General features: G+C 44.7%; 1 protein-coding gene across 1 annotated transcript; it reads left to right on the forward strand.

Moving 5' to 3' along the window:
* Window positions 1-14,983: 14,983 nt before the first annotated feature.
* TMEM97 (transmembrane protein 97) lies at window positions 14,984-23,021 on the forward strand. Its single transcript, XM_027518778.1, has 3 exons — window positions 14,984-15,198; window positions 20,674-20,818; window positions 21,701-23,021. Exons 1-3 carry the CDS (start codon window positions 15,073-15,075, stop codon window positions 21,958-21,960), a joined length of 531 nt encoding a protein of 176 aa, XP_027374579.1. The 5' UTR covers window positions 14,984-15,072; the 3' UTR covers window positions 21,961-23,021.
* Window positions 23,022-23,042: the final 21 nt, after the last annotated feature.

Here is a 23,042-nt window from a genome sequence, read left to right on the forward strand (position 1 = left end):
TTGGCCAATTCTCGCCCATCAGGGGCTCCGGAAAAGTGAAAGTCGCAGTCGTGTGGGACTCTGCGACCCCACGGACTGTAGCCTACCAAGGAAGCCCTACAAATCCTGGCTTTCCTTTGTTAAATTTATTTCCAGTGATTTTGATGAAATTGTTTTCAGATTTTTCACTGCTAATATATAAATTACAACTGATTTTTGTATATTATTATCCTAAAATCTGGATGAACTCATTAATTAGTCATAATAGTTTTTAAAACGTATTCCACTTAGGATCTTATAGTAAAGTTTAATGGCCTCTGGAAAAACACAGTTATCAAATTTTTATATAGTTTTCATGTTTTTCTTGAGGGAAAATAATGAATTTCATTATTCCTGAGGCAATAAAGAAAAGTTTTCAGTTATTTTTTTTTAATTGATGATGCCATTTAATAAGGAAAACTTTTTTGGGGGGGCAGTTAGGCTTGGCTACCTGTGTCGTGGCAAAAACTTCTGAAAAAATGTCAAATCTACTGAAAAACTGAGGAAGCAGAGGTGGTCCAGTAAGATTCCAAGCTCCCAGTGCAAGTTGCCTGCTTTCCATCCCTGGTCAGAGAACTAGATCCCATGTGCTACAACTAAGACCTGGTGCAACCAAATAAATAAGGGAAGCAAGGAAATACGCGTAAATAAAAAAGTAGAAAGGGTATATCCATACATGCTTCATCTAGGCTCATCGGTTTTAAACCCTTGCCACATTTGCTTTACTGCTTATATACTTTTTGCTAAAACGTAACATTTCATTCCTAATGTATCTCCTGCTGCTAAGTCGCTTCAGTCCTATCCCTGGGATTCTCCAGGCAAGAACACTGGAGTGAGTTGCCATTTCCTTCTCCAATGCATGAAAGTGAAAAGTGAAAGTGAAGCCGCTCAGTCGTGTCCGACTCTTCGAGACCCCATGGACTGCAGCCCACCAGGCTCCTCCACCCATGGAATTTTCCAGGCAAGAGTACTGGAGTGGGGTGCCATTGCCTTCTCCGAATGTATCTCCTAATAACATAATTACAATTATCAATTATCATACTTAAGAAATTTAACAATTAGTATATTACCTAATGTACAAGACATACTCAAATTTCTCCCTCTGTCCCCAAAATTTTAAATTTTCACTTTTAGCTTTTATTTTTCCAGTTCAGAATCTAGCCATGATGTCTTGGCACTTGCTTCTCATGTCTTTTTAGCATCCTTTAATATAGAAGTGTCTTTCTGCCTTCTCTTTCATGGCATTTGGCATTTATGGATGTGCAAGGCCAATTACCATGTAGAATTTTCCCTACAAAGATTTGTATTTTTGTGACTGTTTCCTCATGATTCAGTTCAGTTCAGTTCAGTCTCTCAGTCGTGTCCAACTTTTTGTGACCCCATGAATCGCAGCACGCCAGGCCTCCCTGTCCATCACCAACTCCCGGAGTTCACTCAAATTCATGTCCATCGAGTCGGTGATGCCATCCAGCCATCTCATCCTCTGTCGTCCCCTTCTCCTCCTGCCCCCAATCCCTCCCAGTATCAGGGTCTTTTCCAATGAGTCAACTCTTCGCATGAAGTGGCCAAAGTATTGGAGTTTCAGCTTTAGCATCAGTCCTTCCAAAGAACACCCAGGATTGATCTCCTTTAGAATGGACTGGTTGGATCTCCTTGCAGTCCAAGGGACTCTCAAGAGTCTTCTCCAACACCACAGTTCAAAAGCATCAATTCTTCAGCGCTCAGCCTTCTTCACAGTCCAACTCTCACATCCATACATGACCACAGGAAAAACCATAGCCTTGACTAGACGGACCTTAGTTGGCAAAGTAATGTCTCTGCTTTTGAATATGCTATCTAGGTTGGTCATAAACTTCCTTCCAAGGAGTAAGCATCTTTTAATTTCATGGCTGCAATCACCATCTGCAGTGATTTTGGAGCCCAAGAAAACAAAGTCTGACACTGTTTCCACTGTTTTCCCATCTATTTCCCAAGAAGTGACAGCACCAGATCCTCATGATTAGATTTAGGTTAAACATTTCTGGAAAGATTTATTACAGAGATGATGTATTCCATCAAACCTGGAGACAAAAATGTTTGTCACACTTTTGATGATACTAAATTTGATCATGATCAAAGTTGTAGTCGCCAGACTGCTCTGTGGTGAAGATACCGTTTCTCTTTGTAATTAAGTGATCTATGGAGAGAGATCAGCCCTGGGATTTCTTTGGAAAGAATGATGCTAAAGCTGAAACTCCAGTACTTTGGCCACCTCATGCAAAGAGTTGACTCTTTGGAAAAGACTCTGATGCTGGGAGGGATTGGGGGCAGCAGGAGAAGGGGATGACAGAGGATGAGATGGCTGGATGGTATCACTGACTCAATGGACGTGAGTCTGAGTGAACTCCGGGAGTTGGTGAGGGACACGGAGGCCTGGCGTGCTGCGATTCATGGGGTCGCGAAGAGTCGGACACGACTGAGCGACTGATCGGATCTCTGATGCAGAGAGATGCTGAGACCACATCTTGTTCCTCAGTAAATTTCATCCAGTGCCATCTATTGATGATCTCTGCCAATTATTTATTACATTAGTGGTTGGATAATAGTGATTCCCTAATTCTATCCTTCCTTCTACACTACGCTTGCTTAATCTTTTGAGTCATGTCCAACTCTTTGTGACATGGACTGTAGCCCGCCAGTCTCCTCTGTTCATGGGATTTCCCAGGCAAGAACACTACAATGGGTTGCCATTTCCTTCTCCACTTCTACATTATAGATTCGGACATATAGTGAAGGATTCATCAGAATTTCTGAGAATGTGGACATATCTTCCAAAAAGATTCTGAAAATGCCCCTAACGGAGCTGTGGTAATGTTGCAGGAAGGGGGACCCTTTCCAGGGCCCGAAACTGGGCTGTTGTCTAACATTTGAAAATGAATTGTCCAAGGAGACACATGTGCTGACAAAGCAAGAGACTTTATTGGGAACGGGCACTCGGGTGGAGAGCAGTAGGGTAAGGGAACCCAGGAGAACTGCTCTGCCGCGTGGCTCGAAGTCTCGGGTTTTACGGTGATGGGATTAGTTTCCAGGTGGTCTTTGGCCAATCATTCTAATTCAGAGTCTTTCCTGGTGGCGCATGCAATGCTCAGCCAAGATGGATGCTAGCGAGAGGGATTCTGGGAAGTGGACAGACACGCGGTGTCTCCTTTCGACCTTTCCCAAACTCTTCGATTGGTGGTGGCTTATTAGTTCCGTATTCCTTACCAGGATCTCCTGTCATAAAACAACTCATGTGAATGGTTACTAAAGGGCCTGACCAGGGTGGGCGGTTTCAGTCAGTGTGCTTCCCCTAACAACTCTCTCTTGAGAGACTTTATACTCAAGATACTTCTTGGGAATTGGGGCGGAGGTCTCTTTCTTTTGTAACTTCTTTTTGTTGTGCATGGGCATAGGCCTGTCTAGTAGAGCAGAAGTCTCTTTTTACCTGATCTAAGTCAAGGTATTTTTTTGCCTGAAACCAGCATTCACCCTTGTAATAACAGCAAGTTAGTTTGAAACTGTTGGCCCCCCTCAGAGATGAAATAGACAGGGGCCAAACGGGAGACATAACAGGATGGTCATCTCTGGTCCCCGGAAACAGAAGGCAACATTTGGGGTGAGGGTTGCAGGGTTTGTGACCCTTTTTGATTGGTTGGTGGTGAGGCAACAGATCTGTGCTACAGGAATCTTGTGTTCAGTCTGAAGTTACCATCTTTTACCTGGATGGGGGCTCCAGTTCTGTAGAAGAACTCAAAGACATTGTTATGTATATTTTTTGAGTAGGAACCAGGACCCTGTCTGGAGGCTGTACCAACCTTTGATTGTTTTTTCTGTTTCTGTATCCCCTCCCTTTCCTGATTAGCAATTGTTTGAATCCACCCTTTGGAGCTCAGGGAAGGTCAAGGAGGCTGAATGAAGCCCATATCCTACAGACAAGAAATGGAGAACGCAGAACAGGTCTGTACTCCCGAGCTCCAGAGTCCTGCTCAGTTTTATTTAGGGAACTGGGGAACTGTGACTGTGATAACTTCCTGTCAAAATGGGGCATAGGACTGTCTCAGCTTGGAGAAGAGACACTAAATTGGAAGTATTCCTGAGTTCCAAGTCCTAGATCTGAGCCTTGTATGATTAAAATCTGAATCCCTTAGTCTGCCATTTTGTTGTAACAGACCCAATTAGAAGTAGCTGGAGGAGGGATAACTGGAATTTTAATAGACAAAATAAATCTCATTTTTTTAAGAAGAATAGGCCTGAAACCCAGTCTGGACCTGGCACTTCGGGGAGACTTGCAGCCAGGTAGCCAGGTAGCCATTTGCCTAGTTTTATAAAAAGTAAGGTTGCAGTTACTAGCTTTCAGCAGACATTGTTTTGAGAATGGTGGCATTTAAGCCTGACACAACTCAGAAAACTCAAGTTTTAGCAATACAATGTCTAATCTGAAATTACACCACAGTGTCACCTAGTTATTTTCCAAGATGTCTGAACCACAGCCACTCTGTTTTGACTTTTTAACTGTAAAAAAATTTTTAATAGCCAAAGTAGATGTCACCATTAATGACGTCAGTGTTTCTCTAGGTATGAGAAGATGTAAGAATTGGAACTCATAAAACATTTTCTTGAAAGGATCTATCTGAAGGCCTGTTCTGCCAGTTTTTTCCAGAGCAGAGTGCCTCATTCTTGATTTTTACCCTGAACTCTTTTTAGGGGCGTTGAAAGTCAGCAGTTGCAGTGGCCATGATTTAATCTTTGTAGACGTTAGACGGCAAGTGTCAGTTTTCAGCTGGCAGAGCCCCTTTTTGTTCATAAACTTGACCATGATTTTGAGGGGGACATTTCATGACCATTTTATCTCATGGTGCTGAGAATGTCCATTTTCAGGTTTGGCAAAGATTTTGTTGATAAGCCACTCAATGTGTTGTTACTGGACTAGGCCATAAAACAGTATCCACAATTTTCTGGACAACCTGTCTTACTAGCCTCTTGGTCCAGGAAAATATTTCCTCTTGTTGCTTTTTTCCGTATCTAGAGTTACACTGTTACCATCATTGATCTCATATGTAGCTATATATTATTTTATCAGAGGCCTCAGTCACACATTTGGCAGCGTAAGAAACAGCAATTTTGTAAAACAGGTGAAATACAAATAACATAGCCAGCAGTATTAGTAAAGTCACAAGTAAGACTTAGGGGCTTTCATTAGATGTGGCCCAGTATATCTCAGGTCATCTGACTTAGTCTGCTCTGTAGAATCTTTATCTTTTAGGGAAATTATATATTGGCACCGTCTATAAGGCACATAGTCCAGTTTTTTAGTGTTACTAGACTATCTTTAGTATGATTTAATTGTTTTCAACACAAAGGAGACTTTAAACCTAAATTACCATAGCCTGGTGTTATCTATATAAATCTATCTCATAATTGTGGGAGATTTTTTGTTGTTGTTATTGAAACTTTTCTTGTTGCTCTGATTGAGCTTGAGTAATAGAAGAAAGCTCAAATTTATGGCCAGAGTCAGAGAAGGCATTATTAATTGGCCTGATGAAGGGATCCCATCTAGTAATATCATAGTGACCTGAATATGACTATCTTTTTTTTTTTAAGTAAATTTTTTCAGGGCTAACCAGTTAGAGTCTTGTAGTAGAGAAATTTACAAAGGTAACCCAGAACTAGACACAGGTAATTGGACACAAACCCAACAATTGGATTGATTTTTAAAACTAGCATAGGATCAGGCCTATGATAGAAAAGCATTTGATTTATATGCAAAAGTCTAAGAAGTCAAGGAAACATTATAAATGATCATACAAATCAGGTCCAGCATCTTGGGCAAGCTGTCTACCTCTGATGTCATTGTGTTCTCATCCTGGTGTAGTGTAGTTTCTCCTCTGTTTGAGCATCATTTTAAGGGGAGATCAGGTCAGCTATCTTCTCTATAGACCAATCCAGTGTAGGGGCCTTTGGAAGTGGGAATTAGTCTAAGAGTTAATTTTTCTTTAGTTTCATTGTGCATGAGCTAGTTAAGAGTACCTGATAAAAAAGTCCTTCCATCCAGGTTGGAGACAGTCCCTTAAACCCTGTCTTTTTTTAGTCCTGGTTGCAGGTCATGAGGTATCTGATCCTCATCCAAAGATAGATTACTGAGATAAACTTCAGAAACAAACTTAGGGTATTCTTTAAGAATTTAATTAAATTTTACATTAATATCACATAACAGCAAAGAACTATCTAAGAAATGAGTTTTACTATATGCAGACCTCCATTAACAAACTGGGATTTAACATTTATTGAAACATCTTTTTCTCCCTAAAATTACCCTCATTTTTATCAAATATAACCAAATTAAGCCTAGTTTGTTTGCAAAATAGGTCTGTTTTCACTAATTTTGGTCTGATGATTTATATAACCATAATTGATCAAAGATTTTTTATTTTGCTGAAACATTTATAGAATCTCAGACTGAATTTTTAAAATAAAACAGGGCTGGGAAACTCACACCAAAGGCTTATCACAGATTTTGCCTAACTAATCTAAGTGATTTTTTTCTTTTTTAAGGTCTCAAAATTTCTTGAGATTTTTGTACCTGTTAGATAACCTTCCTAATTCATTTGATAAACTTACTGGAAACCTAAGAGTTTCCAGTTTTTGGAGGTGTCAGAGAGAAAATATAATTGTTTTGTTTATAATGTATAATTTTACCAAAGTATTGTCATAATTAGTTTGAGAGGAAGGTTTTCTCTACTCCCAGAAAACATAAGATTTAAACCCATAATTTTTCAGACAGAAACCATAAAAGTTATAAGCATATTCTTTGGTTTATTCAGTCCTTTTGTTAACTTTTGTAAGTCGTCAGGTTTTCCATTAGAATACCAGGACATATCAGAAAGTTAAGAACTCCATATAATTTCTAGGATATCTGTATTAGTAATTTTACCATACATTATAACATGAGTGGATTTATTACTCATTTGATAATCTTTTTCATGTAATTTAACCAAATAAACACAGTTTAATATCTCTCTTTGGGATGTTTCAGGGGGCCTCTGAAGCACCCCAAAGTTGGCTAGAGGTCAAAAGGACTTTAAAAGGATTTGATTTAGGAAGTTTTATGGAAAAGATCAATTAAAAGGGTTTAGAACATTTGGTCAGATTTAGTTGATGGGTGTATCATTTAGCTTGTTGATACGCCACAATGGGTATAAATACCAAGGCTCAAGGTGTAGTGAAAGTCACTCCGCCATCTTGGACCTAGTTGGCTCTAACTAGTTTTCTTATGGCTGTGTCATTCTTAACAAAATCCATTTATCTAACTAATTGTAATCCAATTTTAGAAAATCCTGATCATGCATAACTCTTTTTAGTATTTTTCATATCTTTTTTTTTTAAACTGAAAACACACTTTTTACTTTCCTTTAGCAATCAAGAACTAACTTTTATATTAGCATTTTATAGATTGGTGAGCATAAATACCAGTGATAACTTCTAAAACCCTTACTTTCTTAGAACATTTTAGGATGGCACCTCTAAAACCCTTGCTTTCTTAGAACATTTTAGGATGGCACCAAACATTATTTACTTACAGTCCCAAATCTCTTTGTTTCTCTGTAAAAGGAAATTAGTGTTTAGTAGTAAATGTTTCAAAATCTTATTTTATTTGGAAATGGCCTAACTATTCAATTGACTTCTAACACTTAGCATACTTAGCACAACCCTTAGAAATTCAAGTTACACCAATCTGGAGAGACTATTTTAGACATATTTTTAAAGAATAATTATTTTTAATAGAATTTATATAAAAGCTCATATCTCATTTACATTTTTTTAGAAGTTTTTTCAGTCGAGGTAATTTTCTTGTTGACAAATTTGTAACAGATATGATAATATTTAACTTATATTAAACCTAGGTACAATGAAAATATTTTACTTAATGCTAATTACTCTAAGACATGTCTATATTAGATAGGTCAACAAACAAACATTAATATCAGGTATTTAATACTGAATATTTAACGGTTCACATGAACCTGGAATTTATTGTTTAATTTAGAATTATTTGATTTGTAAGCACTTACCTTTTTTTAAGCCAATTAAATAGAGCTCATTTACAAATTAATCTCATAAATATTATCCAGAGATAAAGACACACATTTAGACAGATACAATGCAAGATCTAGCTTCATTTTCTAAGTTTAGTCATGAATTAGATATTATAATATAAATTTTACTAGTTTATAAAAAAGTTGGAATAAATAAAACTTTTAAAGGCTTTTTCCCATTTTTCCTCAGTGTCAGGGGTTAGAGATGGTCTAGATAAGTGTTCCTGAGAGCCCTGGTCTCAAGGCACAGGGAAAGAAAATCAAGTTCTAACAAAATGGTGGCAGGTCTAAACCAAATGGTGGCCAAAGCAAAATGGCCATCAAAAATCACAACACAGAACGGAGTTAAAACACACACATATAAACCTGGCAGTCCTCATCAGACACTCCCTTAAATACAAGAATACAGTCTCTCAGAAAACCTCCTATAGAGACACAGAACTTCAGACAAAGGAAAATATCTCAGGTCTTCAAAAATTTCAAAGGGAGGAAAGGAAGCCAGGTTGAAAGAAGGGGGAGGAAGCGGGAGAGGGGAGCAAAAGGGGTGGCCTTACAGACGTCTCCTGCCACCTGCAGATACCCAGGTATTATGAGACTTTACCCTGGGCCTCCAGAGAAGGGAGGCCTGGAACTTGGCCCTATCAGAAATCAGACCAGAACAGAACCAGAATTCGAGTTCTCTGCCAAGAGGAAGTGATCAGTCTCCAATCCTCAGCTCAGGCTGAGGCCCTTCGACCAGATTCCTGTGTCCAGGACCAGGGGACTAGGAAAAAAGGGGAGGATAGGAAGGGTTAAGGAGAGGAAAAGAGAGAGAAGGGGAGAGAGGTCAATAAAGTCTCTTGTTCCTTACCGGTTGGGGCACTCTGGCCAGTTGTCCACGTCAGGAAGAGATCAGGGACAAAAGGGTCCCAGTTGCAGCCACTGGGTCTGGTCCATTAGCAGCCAAGCTGGCCCCTGAGTACCCCAAGTGGTCAGGATGTCAGTTGCAGCGAAGAGTCCCACCAGAGTCGCCATTGGTTGCAGGAAGGGGGACCCCTTCCAGGGCCCGAAACTGGGCTCTTGTCTAACACTCGGAAATGAATTGTCCGAGGAGACACATGTGCTGACAAAGCAAGAGACTTTATTGGGAAAGGGCACCCGGGTGGAGAGCAGTAGGGTAAGGGAACCCAGGAGAACTGCTCTGCCGCGTGGCTCCCAGTCTCGGGTTTTATGGTGATGGGATTAGTTTCCAGGTGGTCTTTGGCCAATCATTCTAATTCAGAGTCTTTCCTGGTGGCGCATGCATCGCTCAGCCAAGATGGATGCTAACCAGAGGGATTCTGGGAAGTGGATGGACACGCGGTGTCTCCTTTTGACCTTTCCCAAACTCTTCTGGTTGGGGGTGGCTTATTAGTTCTGTATTCCTTACCAGGATCTCCTGTCACAAAACAACTCATGCAAATGGTTACTAAAGGGCCTGGCCAGGGTGGGCGGTTTCAGTCAGTGTGCTTCCCCTAACAGTAAAGACTGCTCATGGACCCTGAACTCTCCTCTTCCTCCTTCCCTGGCACAAGGCCAGAGTATATCCCCAGGCCCCTGGTGGGAAGATGTGGGCACCTGTCTAAATCCTCTCTGATGGAATGTGATGGGAAGAGCTGTGTACACTTCCAGGCCTTAGGGTGTGTGTACATTAGGCCTCAGGGTGACCCATACACCCCCTGATGCTTCCTTTCCTCACTCACTAGAACCCACAGCTACCTGGCCTTGACCACAAAGGCGGCAATGCCTTAGAGCAGGAGTCAATACAACAGCCACAAGGCAAATCAGGCCCAATGCCTGGTTTCGTAAATAAAGGTTTACTGGAACACACCCAGGCTCGCTCATGTACATGTGGCCTATCGCTGTTCCCATACAACAAATGGCGGAGTTGAGTACCTGAGACAGAGATGAGCCCACAGACACTAAAATACGGTCTGCTCTGTTTATAGCAAACATTTGCCAACCATTGCTCTAATGTATACAGTAGGCACTCCATAAGTGAGAAATATTAACTTTCATTAAATGGACTCCACTACTTCCACCACCAAATGTACTTGAGACACATCTCTCTTGACAAAAGCCTGACATACTTCCAACCCTTTCCTTTGTTAACTACTAAAGTTCTAGAAATACATGATAATAGTGACAAACATTAATATCTTGCTTCCAGCCTCCCCAGCTCCCGACCCCCACATCAGTCCACCTTGCACACACGGGGGCCAAAGGCATCCTCCTGGAACACTATTGTAATCCCACCTACCAGTCTTCCTGCTGCCTTGATACCAAATAAAAAGACTTACTACACTTGGCTTGCCAGCCCCAGTAACCTGACACTCTCTCCCCCAAATCAAACTTAACCCCAGTCCTACCTGAGAGCCAGGGCTGGGACCGGGTGAGGTGAGTGAGACACCTCGGGCACACAATTTGGATGGGCACCCAAAGTCAGTCATCAGAACAGATAATATTTTAATGCAGTATTTTTTAAAAATCAACATGAATGCAAAAAGAGTTACAAACAACAAAAGACCCAAATTTTAAACAAGTCTTTCAGAATTAACCCCCACCTGCTCTGCATGAGTTGTTTCTCTGACACAAAAAGGAGGTAATCACTCAAATCAGGGGGCCAGCTGCCCTCTGCCCAGGTAAAACCCACGGATCTGCAGAGAGATCCTTCTGAATCTCACTCCCCAACCCCATAACCCAGCGTCCCTGCTCTGCTTCCAGCACTGACAGAATCTTAGCTCTTACTAATGAAGACATAATGTTTTAGCTTTGAGGTGTGGAGCCCCCTGCTGACTCTAGAGCCAGGTCTAATCGCTTTCCATTAGCAGCAGAACCTCTTGACATTTGTTGTATCTACATCTTGCCATCGGTGGGCTGTTCTTACACCCAGTGATCCATCCCCTCACAGTTACACTGGGTGACCGTCGCTGTCTCCGTGGATAGAGGAGCCTCATTGTCACGTGTAGTTCACTCAACAATGACCCCGGCTTTGTTTTAGTAAAATAAAGATGCGGGTGGCACAGTCTTTGTGGTCCAGGAACCCAGACTCTAGCAGGAAAGGTGCAGACAGGTACTCAGATCGGTGAAAACAATCAGTGAAAAGGGTAAACCTGTCAGAGGCAGTGCTGCAGAAGCTCAGAGACAGCAGTGATCTGCACACAGAGGCAGTCAGGACAGGGGGCCATTGGGCCTTAAAACTAGGGATGGAGGCTGGGTCGGGGTGAAGAGGGTGGGAGCATTTTGAGAGAGAAGAGTGAAACAAAAACAGAGAGGGGAGTGTCAACTACAAATTGGCACTTGCCATGGGCACTTGCCATTTGCTTCTAAGGATTAAATCACGTGCTGCTATAGCTGATTTCAACACCCATGAAAAGGAGTCCAGGGTGGAGAACAGAAAGGAGGCACTCTGTGCTGGGGAAGAGAAACTGGCAGGACAGGTCTTCAGATATTTTCAGGAGTCAACTTTATGAGCCCAATCCTATGAGCTATCTCCTCCTCATATCTAGAAAAGCACTAAAATCATTCGTGGTGAGGACTGTTCCTCATGACTAGCAAAAGCTTCACAAAACTAGAAGTAAGTTCCTGGAAAAATATGTGTTTCATTGCATGTATTCCTTCTTCACCAAAATCATATACAGACTGACCTGTCCCCCACTGCCTCTTTGGAGCAGTTTCTCAGGAGCTATCTGAGGTGCTGTCTCCCAGGCTGCAGTCCTCATTTTGCATTTTCCAATAAAACTTCACTCACAGCTCTCACATTGCACATTTAAGTCGACAAGAGGAAAGGGCCTTGCATAGTTGCTGCTCAGGAGGCAGGTGGTGGGTCTAGCTCGGACCTTCTCTAAGTGCCTTCCAGCTGGAGTTATAAGACTAGAATTCTCTTCCCACCACTGTGGGGGTCCATTGTCCAGCTAGTGGTGTTTGTCTTATCACAATATGAATAATTTCCAAAAGGCGCTAAACATCACCTCTTCTCACTCACAACAGGGAAGCTGCTCAGAACTTTCTTTCTTTCTTTTTTTTTTTTTTAAAGTCATTCTTTTACTCAACATTTGCTTTGGGTAAGAATCTGTTGATTAGCTGTGTCCTCCTCCCCAGGGCCATTTACCTTCTATGACTTCTCTGACCGTCTCAAGCTTTGGCTCCCCTACTACAGGAATTTCAAGCTGAAGACAGCAGCTGGACAGAGATTTTGCTGGATGCAGGGCCTTTCAAAAGTGCCTGGCCTTGAAAATCTTTATCTACAGATAAGAAGCTTGGCTGAGATGTTTTCAGAGGAACAGTGACTTTAACAGCTGTACACTTACCACATCCCCTGGGCAAACAGCAGCCGCCCCCCCGGCCCCCCCCCCCCCCTTTCCCCAGCGGGTAGTTCCTCTGCTTGGAGTACAGCTTAACAGGTGTTAGCCATTCCCCCCGGTGGGGGGGTAGGGGGTCTGTTGCCAGGGCCCCTCCTGAGTGCAGCTGTGCAAGAGGGCTCCTGCCTGCCCCCTAGAGGCCCCAGGAACGACAGAACCTTGTGTTCTGCTAATGTTTATCCCTTGTTCACCACCAAGGAGGAAATTTCCACTCCTCTCCTGCTGGGCCCTCTCCTCCACCCAGCTCTGTTTCTCCTCCCCAGTAAACACCCACTCCTCACCAGAGCCCAAACCCCTCTACTATGAGGTTCACAAAGCCCTCCACACCCTCAGCCCTCGCCTCCCGCAGTAACTGACACTCCCCCGCCCCTGAGGTCTGGGCTCTCCCACAGCCCGCCCCAGCACAGGTTGTTCACTTTCTCACACTCCACAGAGTTCAAGGTCAGGAGGTGGGGTCACCAGTTTCCCTACTCCCCAAGGCCACATCCACACCATTTCCTCTCCACTCTCCGAGGTTCAAGCCAGACCTCGGCCCATGCTCACCTCCCTCCTGGCCACTCCCCTTACACGCTGAGCCTATGGCCATGGGCTCACAGTGGCCTCTGTGGTCGATCCACCCCACACTCTGGGATCTCTGTTCCGTGATCTCCAAATACCTTCTCCTCCACTCCATTTCAGCCAGATTCCCAGGGGCAGAACCTCCTCCTGATACCCAGAACCCAGACATTGTATCCACTTGTTCTACTCGCCCATCCTTCCGGGCCCATTCGTCCAGTTTCTCCCACCACATCAGCAGTCATGCCTCTGCAAGGCCTCAAATCTGTGCACTTCTCCAGTTTCTCCCAGTCTACCAGTCCCTTCTGGCCTTACATCACCTACTCCCTATCCTGTTCAAACTGCGTGCTCCATCTCTTCAATCACTCTCTTGTTCAACTTCTCAACATCAATGCTGTCTTTCCTAACTTTCACCCCAACGGCCTTTTTCTGTGTAGCCCTCACAACGGAGCAAAGCCCACAGCCTGGGAGACGCCACACATCTCAGCTGGGTCCTCGACGCTGACCACTGTTTCTCTGTCCTAGTGCTCCACCCTGGGGAGCACAGTGCACCGCTGACCTAACCCTGATCCATTCTCTCCAACTCCTCAGCGGCCTTGAGCCACATTCCCTGCTTTCCTTCTCCTGTCTGGACAACCTCTCCCCCGACCCAGAAACTTTAAGCAGCATCTAGACACGTGAAAGTGCTCTGGTCTCTCTTCTCTGAAAAGAAGATAAATCAGCCTTCTCTTGAGCACATTTCCCTCCACCTCCTGCCCTGGCTCTCTCCTCCCGTTCATAATCATGTCTAACTCCCTACCTCCATTTCCCCACCTCCTTGCTCCTTGCCGGCCTGTCATCATCCGGCTCCTGCCTCCAACAACCACAGCTGCTCTCACAAGTCACAGGTGGGTACCACTTAGTGTGGTTCTGACACAGCAGAACCCCCTCCTTCCCTGTGTTTCTGAGACATCACACTCCTGCTGTCCACTTGTATATCTCAGCCCCCTCCTCCCCTGACCCCTGACGTCGTCCAAGATCTCTCACAAGCCTTGTGCTCTCAAAATTTCCACGTCCGACAAACACGGATGCCTCACAAATCCGCATCTTCAGACGTGTTCATCTGCCTCCTTGACTTTTCCACTCATGCTGCAGAGACTGCTCAGTAACATGGCCAGAACCAAATTATCTTTCTCTTCGACTCACTTCTCCGCTATGTCCCTCTTCTCAGTGAATGGGTGCCCCACCCGTCCTGTTCCAGGGCAGACCCAGGTCCAGTATGTAATTAAAGATCAATATTTGCGCGGCCTGAAAACAAACCCTTGAGCCTCCCTTATTCTCTACAGCGAATCACCAAGACCTGGCAATTTTACCTCCTCCTATATCACCGTGCTTCTTTCTGAACTGAGGCTGGCTGCCTCCTACACCTCCTTCGGAAAGCTTCCGGGACCCTCAACCCCGGCGGGCCAGGGATCTTGCCCGCTGTTCCCACGCCCGGGACTGCTGCCACGGCACGGACCACCACCACGCAATGTCCAGCCGGCCCTGGTGGGTGAGACTCCACTGCACTAGGCGCTCCATCTCCGTTAAGTCCCCACGGCCGGGCACAAAGGAGCCGCCCGGCAAGCACTAAACGGATGGAGTGAAGGAACGGAAGAGTAATAATGAGTGAAAGGGCCACGGAAGGCAAACGCCGCGAAGCCCAGCGCGCACGCGGTCGCGGCGAGAAGGCCGGCGGGTAGCGCTGCGGGGCCGGGCGCCCTGAGAAGCCCGGGGCAGCCCCGAGAAGCTCCGCCCTCGCCTCACGCGGCGCTCCTCGCAACCAATAGGAACTGTACCCGGGCCGCCTCTGCGGACGCTCCCGGTCCGCGCGCGGCTTCTCAGCCAATGGGAGCAGCCGGCGTCGCCCTCGCGGCGGGGCGGGACGGGGCGGGGCGCGGGAGTCCCGGGACAGCTCAGGCGCGGCGCTTTCCCCACGTCGTGTTCCGGTGAGCGTAGTCTCGGCTCCCGCTCAGCCCAACCGACGGACGATGGGGACTCTGGGCGCCCGGCGCGGCCTGGAGTGGTTTCTGGGCTTCTACTTCCTCTCCCACATCCCCATCACTCTGCTCATGGACCTGCAGGGGGTGCTGCCACGCGATCTCTACCCCGTCGAGGTGAGGGCGCCTTCGCTCCCGGTCGCCGAGGTTGGGGCCCCTCGTCGTAGCGGTTGCCCCGGCGTCCCCATCGCGTCCCCTCCTCGGGCCTCGCCCACTCCGGCTTCCCTCCCACTTTCCTTGGGTCCCGCCGGCGCTCTTTACCTGGACATCTTGGGCTTTTCTTTGTTTATCCCTGCGTCTTCTCCCAGGCTTCCGGAGTGGGGGGGGGGGGGTGGTGAATACCTTGCCCCCTTTGAAGACAGTTCTCTCTCTCTTTTTTTTTTAAAGACTCCCATACCCCAGCTCTAGTCAGTTGTCCGTATTTGAGGGAAAGGGTCTGGATGAATGGGCTTCCCAGGTTGGCTCAGTGGGTAAAGAATCCGCCTGCCAATGCAAGAGATGCAGGAGACACGGGTTTGATCCCTGGGTCGGGAAGGTCCTCTGGAGGAGGAAATGGCAATCCACTCCAGTATTCTCGCCTGGAAAATCCCATGGACAGGGGAACTCGGTGGACTACAGTTGATAGGGTCGCAAAGAGTCCGAAGCCACTGGGCACACACACACACACAGTGGATGAACCAGTGTCTAAATTACGAATTGGTTTTAAAGTTGTGTTTCCTGGGAGGGCTTTAAAAATATCGACTAATCGCAAAGAAATATCGTGCACGTAGAATTAGATGAGTCTATAAAGAAATTGGCAGAGAACGTCTTGATTTCAAGATTAGGATCCTGCAACTTCAAAATCTCGGAAGTAAATTAAGGATACCTTGCAAATAGGGCCTTTTTAAAAATTGTGTTTGAATAGGAATGATCGTTTGAGTAGAAATACAGGCAGAGGCCCCATTTCCTGGTTGTTGGAGAACATTCTTTACCCTAAACTTTGCTTTAAATGCTTTTGATTTTTTCAGGTTTATTTTCATGCCTGGACTCTATAACCTGCTATCGTGGAATTCCAGTCCTCAGTTCTACCCTTCTCCAGTTTGTCAGCAGAACTATAGGCAAGCCTGACTTGTCTACCTAAAGATTTGATTTTGCCTCTGTTTGTCCTTAAATGCTTTTTCTCTGCAAAGCAGGGGTTCTTAACCTGAGGCCCATGAACCCCTCGTGGGGTATGCAGAATTGTGTGTGCCCTGTGTTTTACATAGCTTCCATCAACTTTTTCAGGGGTCTGACCTTACCAAAAAGGTTAAGAGCCACTGCTCAACAATATACCCCCACTCCATAGTCTGGTTTGTTTCTAGCTCCAAGCGTAACTAGGAAGATCTCTGACCTACCTTTTCCTGGGATAAGTGTAGGCTGTGTGTGGCAAGAGCATTGGACTCAAGTCTGGGGATTTGGTTCTTCCAAAAACCTCTTGAGCGCCTTGGGCAAGTCAGGGCTCTTCAACTGTTAAGAAAGAGAGAGCTGAGTTAAATCACAAGCTCAAACATATACTAGGTATATTAGTTTCCTCTTGCTTCTGCAGCAAGTTACAAAAATAAAGTGGCTTAAAACAACACGAATTTGTTCTCTTTCAGTTTGCGAGGTCAGAAGTTTGAAATGAGTCTTGCAGGCCTGATTGCTTCTGAACGTCCTGGTGGAAGATCTGTTCCTGGCCTCTTCCAGTTTCTGGTGGCTGCAGGTGTTCTTGGCTTGTGGCCACGTCACATCAGTCTCCGCTTCTGTCCTTACTTTGCTTTGTTTTCTTTAGTTCAATCTCCTGCTGCCCAACGTTTATAAGAACACTTGTCATTACATTTAGGGCTCGCCAGATAACCAGGATAGTCTTCCCATTTCATGATCCTGAACTTTAACCACATCTGCCAAGTCACTTTTGCCAAATAGGGTTACATTCATACATGCTGGTATGATTAAGACTATTCAGCCTACTGCCTACGTCCAGGCGGTACATGATCTTGGCCAACAGAACTCAGGCAGGCTAACTGTTTACAGTCTCTCGTGTTTTGAGTCCCTTTACTCCTGGCCAGCTCGGTGACTCCAGGTAGCCAGCCTTTCTGGACTGAACAGCTGTTAGTTTCTCTCTCTCTTTTTTTAAAATTGGATGTGGACTGTTTTTGAAGTCTTTATTGAATTTGTTACAGTACTGCTCCTGTTGTATACTTTTGGTTTTTTGGCCTTGAGGCATGTGAGGTCTTGGCTTCCTGACGAGTGTTTAAACCCACATCCCCTGCATTGAAAGGCGAGGTCTTAACCACTGGACTGTGCCAGGGAAATCCCTTCCATATCTTTTCTGAATGTGCCATTCCCACAAGTCCTTGCTCACAAAATACAATTAAAATTTGTTCAAAATCATAAAGACCCCATTTAAACTTACATATTTGATTTGGTAAAGTTTTCTTAGCTTTAGTTTTTTAAGTTGACTTATTGTCGAAAGTGGGAGAAGGCAATGGCAACCCACTCCACTACTCTTGCCTGGAAAATCCCATGGATGGAGGAGCCTGGTAGGCTGCAGTCCATGGGGTCGCTAAGAGTCAGACACGACTGAGCAACTTCACTTTCACTTTACACTTTCCTGCATTGGAGAAGGAAATGGCAACCCACTCCAGTGTTCTTGCCTGGAGAATCCCATGGACGGAGAAGCCTGGTAGGCTGCAATCCATGGGGTCACCCAGAGTCGGACACGACACAGGCGACTTGGCAGCAGCATTGTCGAAGGTCAAGGGCCAAAGCAGGCCATATCTGACCAGAAACTGTGTGTGTGTATCTTCGGTGCTGTTTAAAGGCCTTAGCTGTGCCCGGGTGTCTCAGCTTTGAAGGCCTGTGTCTCTAGTCACTTTTGTTGCTTTGGGGTGGGCACTGATGAGTGTGTTGCTTCCATATGGGGAAATAATAATAATAAAAGCCTGGAGTTATTTTCAGATTCTCCTTGAAAAAATGCCGAATTTTAACATCTGTTGTGTTTTTCCTCCCTAAAGAGAAGAAATTTTCTCCTCGAACTAAAAAGCTTGTAGAGATCACATAATGGTTAGGCTGAAATTTGCAAATATCTTTCTTGGTTTGAACCAGATCAACTCTTGGGGAAAAACTCTGAAACAGTAAGAATTCAGTTTGGATTAGGACATGGAGAGGATGGAAGCATTTTGTGATATCATTTGCATCTGGGTAGCATTGCTTCTATTAAAATAAGGAAAAACAGGTGAGCATCTAGGCCTGAAATCAGCCTGTGTGCTCACTCTAAGTTTAGAGGAGTGCAGGACCGTTCAGTAGCAGCTCTGGTCTAGAAATCCATGTGCATAGGCCAGGTGAATATTTTAATGGATAACAGTGCTAAGTTGAGTCAAGTGTGAGTCAGGTATAAATGGAAACAGTTTTATTACCTTTTTGGGGAATAATCAATGACTAGTTGCATGCTGAGATTGTGGTAAGATTAAACTGAACTCCAAGTCCGTATTAATTATATTCAAGTAATCTTAGCATTTACTGTGTGCTAGCCATTGTTCTAGGACTCTAAGTATTAACTGATTTTATCTTACCAACAATGAGGTGGGTACTATAATTAGGTAACCAGCTTAGTGAGATTTAAGTGCTTTGCTCAGCGGCAGGCACTCTGCCCCCAGGTACGATGCTCTTCACTCTGCTTGGGGTTTAAGGGTGTTGACCCTCCAAACAGTTGAAAATCCACTTATAACTTATAGTCAGCCCTTGGTACTCACGTTCCTCCCTATCCTCAGATTCAGCCAGCCACTGACTGACCATGTAGTATTTACCGTTGGAAAAAAATCCGTGTATACGTGGACCTGCACAATTCAAACCCATGTTGTTCAAGGGTCAACTGTATTTTAAATTTTGCTATTATCATTCTGAACCTCTTAGAAATTACAAATTTCTTGTACAAATCTTCTTGGATTTATGAAATAAGTGGATCTGAGAGCATGAATAATAATTAGAAGGTGAAGTTCAAATGAATCAGAATGCCTTTTAAATTTTGTTGTAAATCTTTTAAAATAGGTCTGTCCCTCCAATTTTTTTTTTTTTAAGTAAATCTAGAAAGCAAAAGAGGATCTTAAAAAACATTTAGTCCAAGTTGCTTGCTTTACAGATGAGAAAACAGAGTCCAGGAGAGATGCAGGGATTTAACCTTGATGAATATTTTCTACCACATTACCATCCTGAAAAGTGCTTAGAAAGAAGCTAAGGATATTTCCATAAATTTAAGTTTCAAGTCAAATACAAATTCAAGATCATTTGGTCAATAAATTGGCTATCTAGCTGAGGCCCTTCTGTCATTAATTATACTAACTGTGTGTTCCTGGATATTTGCTTAAAGGTCACTCTCAGCAAAGAGCCCTCTTATTTCACAATAGTGAGTCTTTAGATTAAAAATTAACAGGAAAAGTATCTTTGGATTTTCCGTTGTAAGCCAGATTCCTATCTTGGAAGTTGTCTTATAATATCAAGGCGCCATCCAGGAGGTTGAATGCCACAGACCTTCAGTAGTCTATCTGGGGAGAGCCCTAGGCTTCTCCTGGGAGCACAGAAGGGGCAACCTCAGACCCCCTGCTTCCTCCCCCTGCCTCCCCAACCCCCCGGCAACATGGATCTGCATCTTTCGTTTTGACAGTGTTATCACGAAGCTGGGGTCCATGCTAGCACTGAGACCACTCAAAAAGCTATACAGTCTGTTCCTCTACAAATATCCCACTGATCTCCTAAAAAAAAAAAAAACAACTTTTGAACTAGGGGAGTTAAGAATGAAGAGGAATTTGAGATTTGGAGATTATTTAAATTGTCTAAAATTGCATCTTCACAGAAGTTAGATTTACCTTCTTTCCATTCACCCCCCTACCCCGCCAAAAAAAACCAAAAAAAATTCATATCTGTACTTGAGGAAATCTGGCCCTTGGAGGTTGGTGTTGCTGTTGTGAAAAGACAAACCTCAGGATGGTTTTCATATCATTTCTTTATAAAGAAGGATACTGTTGGCCAATACACCCGTTTGTGTGTTCAGCAAACTAAGAGCCTGTTAAGTGCCACTCGTTGTTCTTGACAGGCAACACACCTGGATGTGTGTTATCACAGATAAATTCTGGGCAGCACACAGGGGTTGGAAGAGCTGAGAAAAGCTGCTGGGTGAAGGTAACATTTGAGTTAGAGCTTGTGTGTGTGTGCTAAGTCACTTCGATTGTGTCCGACTCCCATGGACTGTAGCCCACCGGGCTCCTCTGTCTATATCGAATTCCCCAGGCAAGAGTACTGGAGTATGTTGCCATTTCTCACTCGGGATCTTCCTGACCCAGGGAGTGAACCTGTCTTACATCTCCTGCATTGGCAGGTGGGTTCTTTACCACTAGTGCCACCTGGGAGAGCTTGTGAGTTTTGATTAAATGACCGTCCAGGCTGCACCACTAAAGCCAGCTGTGAGTGCTTTTGGCCCACCAGCTGTGAGTCCGCTGCCCAGGGGCTGTGTGATGAGAGGCACGTCCGCAGGGTTGGAGCTGCGGAAGCCAGTCCTGCCAGCTGGCTGTACTCACCGTGTTCCTCGTCTTTTCCCAGCTGAGAAACCTGCAGCAGTGGTATATCGAGGAGTTCAAAGACCCTCTGCTCCAGACCCCCCCGGCGTGGTTCAAGTCCTTCCTGTTCTGCGAGCTTGTGTTTCAGCTGCCTTTCTTTCCCATCGCAGCATATGCCTTCTTCAAAGGTGAGTAAGTGAGAAATCCCATTTTTGCCCTGAGACCAGGTCTCAGAAATCTTTGGGGAAAGTTCCACCAAGGAAGGGGAGTGGTCCCTGAAGGATGTGTGAGGGTGATACAGGAGTGGGAATGGTCAGGATCAATCTTGGGAAGGGACATCAGTGTGGCTCAGGATAGTGGTCTAGGGTCAGTGGGGCTGCAGGACTGCCTCAGTCAACTGGAAATCTCGCACACATGCCACCTGAAGCTACTTTACAGATTGAACTTGTTCCCTTTTGTTTTCCTAGAATTTTTTGTTTTGGCTTTTATTTTTCAGCTGTGGGTAGTATCATACTGGCTTATAAGCAGTAGCAGCAAGTTATCTCTAAGTGGCCTGACTTCTCACTTAAAGATTATTCTTCCAGTGTCCCCATATGACTATTGTTTTTAAAAAGAAGGCGGCCATACCAGTGTTCATTATAAATAAACTTATACAGGTTATTTCCCACTGGAGCCCTCAAATCCATCTCTTAGCAGAACCTGTTGATTCTTCTCATCCATATATACTTACTTAGCAGAGAGATGCTGCTGGCAGAGCTGCCCTGCTCCTCACCTCCCTCCCCACCCACTGTATTTGAGACCAACTGAGTTTACCTTATAATGGCCACTTTACTGCCCTAGAGTTTTTCTGAATTTCGACTCCACCCGTGTTCTCTGGCAGTCAGTGCTAGGGCTCCATCTGTCACATAAGGACTGCACGTTGGACGCTATTATATCATTTGTTTCCACTTGGAAAAGGAGGTAGAATGACTGAACTGAAGGGAGCAGGCAGAGACAGGGTGGAGGGTATGGCGGGCTCCCCTGGAGCCATGAGCAGGTCTCACCCGACTTTCTCTCCTCGCTGACCTCAGGAGGCTGCAAGTGGATCCGCACCCCTGCCATCATCTACTCGGTTCACACCATGACAACTCTGATTCCCATCCTCTCCACGTTGCTACTCGACGATTTCTCCAAAGCCAGTCATTTCAGAGGACAAGGACCTAAGACTTTCCAGGAACGACTATTCCTGATATCTGTCTATATCCCCTACTTTCTCATCCCTCTTATACTTCTGCTTTTCATGGTGCGGAACCCCTACTACAAGTCTGAGGAGAAAAGAAAGAAAAAATGAAAGAAATGTCCCCAAGGCCAGGGTAGAGGTGACCACTGGGCTGTTTCCTGTTGGACCCAGTACCAGGAACAGTGTTCAGAACCCATGTTTTCAGTAGTATCTGAACCACAGCAGCAGCAACACACATGAGCAAGACCCTGGCAGGAGGCATACCAAACCCTCACTTTCCAAGGGCTTTGACACAGACAGACTGACCACCTGAGGACGGGCACAGAGGTGTGGGCTAGGTGATTGGAAGTGGTGCCAAAGGTCTCCTCAGCATGTCCCCAGGTGCCACTGCAGGATTACTAAAAGCAGAACCAGACCAGAAATCAGATAAACCTCCAAGAAACATGGCCTGCTTGGCATATTCGTGAGTCATTTGACTCACAGGATACATGTGACTAAAACTGACTCATGAGTCTCTACAGAGTATCACTGATGAGCAAAATTGTTTGAAATTATACCTAATATTCATTAAAAATTGTTTCCTTGCCCCTACCCCCAGGTAGGGGTGAAATATTCTGTAAGAGGTTATAAATTTAGTTTTAAGATTCAACCTTGGCATGACTTTCAGTTGGAAATGGGTCAGACTGGAAGGTATATTGTTTCTGTCCTAAAACAGGTCATCCCAGGAGAAGAGAATTTTTAGAGTCTCCTTGTTCGTTCTCTTTCTAAACCTTAGTCTTCTGTTAGTTTTTACAGACCACATGAGTTCCTTTACTCTGAGGTCTGGTGTCTCAAACCTGAGCTGGAGGAATGCTTCCTACTGGATAACTTCCTCCTACCAAACAGTTTCATAATTCTTTGTCCTGTACCCACTTGGGGTAGGGGTGGGGGGCTGGCCATGACAGGTCCAGTGTGTGCATATAAGGTCTCTTTATTTGGTATCCTGCTAGCTTTAAGTTCATACTCGAGGCCGACTCAAAAAGGCTTGTGAACGCACATGAAAAATGGTAGATGCTGGTCCTGGTTAGTCCCCCCTTTTTGCCTGTTTTGCTTACAAGCCCTAATGGTCTGATTTTGGGGAATATCATCTGACTCGTGTGTCTGGTCAAAATAAAGGTAACTGCTGACTACTGCCTGGTTTTGTTCTGTGGAGT

Source organism: Bos indicus x Bos taurus, chromosome 19 (assembly GCF_003369695.1).
Source record: "Bos indicus x Bos taurus breed Angus x Brahman F1 hybrid chromosome 19, Bos_hybrid_MaternalHap_v2.0, whole genome shotgun sequence".
In the NCBI taxonomy this organism is placed as follows: Eukaryota; Metazoa; Chordata; class Mammalia; order Artiodactyla; family Bovidae; genus Bos; species Bos indicus x Bos taurus.

What these genes read in the sequence shown, in the direction of transcription:
- TMEM97 (XM_027518778.1), top strand. Translation starts at nt 15,073, where the DNA reads ATGGGGACTCTGGGCGCCCGGCGCGGCCTGGAGTGGTTTCTGGGCTTC. An exon ending in GCGATCTCTACCCCGTCGAG is followed by an intron (nt 15,199 to 20,673) that starts GTGAGGGCGCCT and finishes GTCTTTTCCCAG; the next exon opens with CTGAGAAACCTGCAGCAGTG. An exon ending in AGCATATGCCTTCTTCAAAG is followed by an intron (nt 20,819 to 21,700) that starts GTGAGTAAGTGA and finishes CGCTGACCTCAG; the next exon opens with GAGGCTGCAAGTGGATCCGC.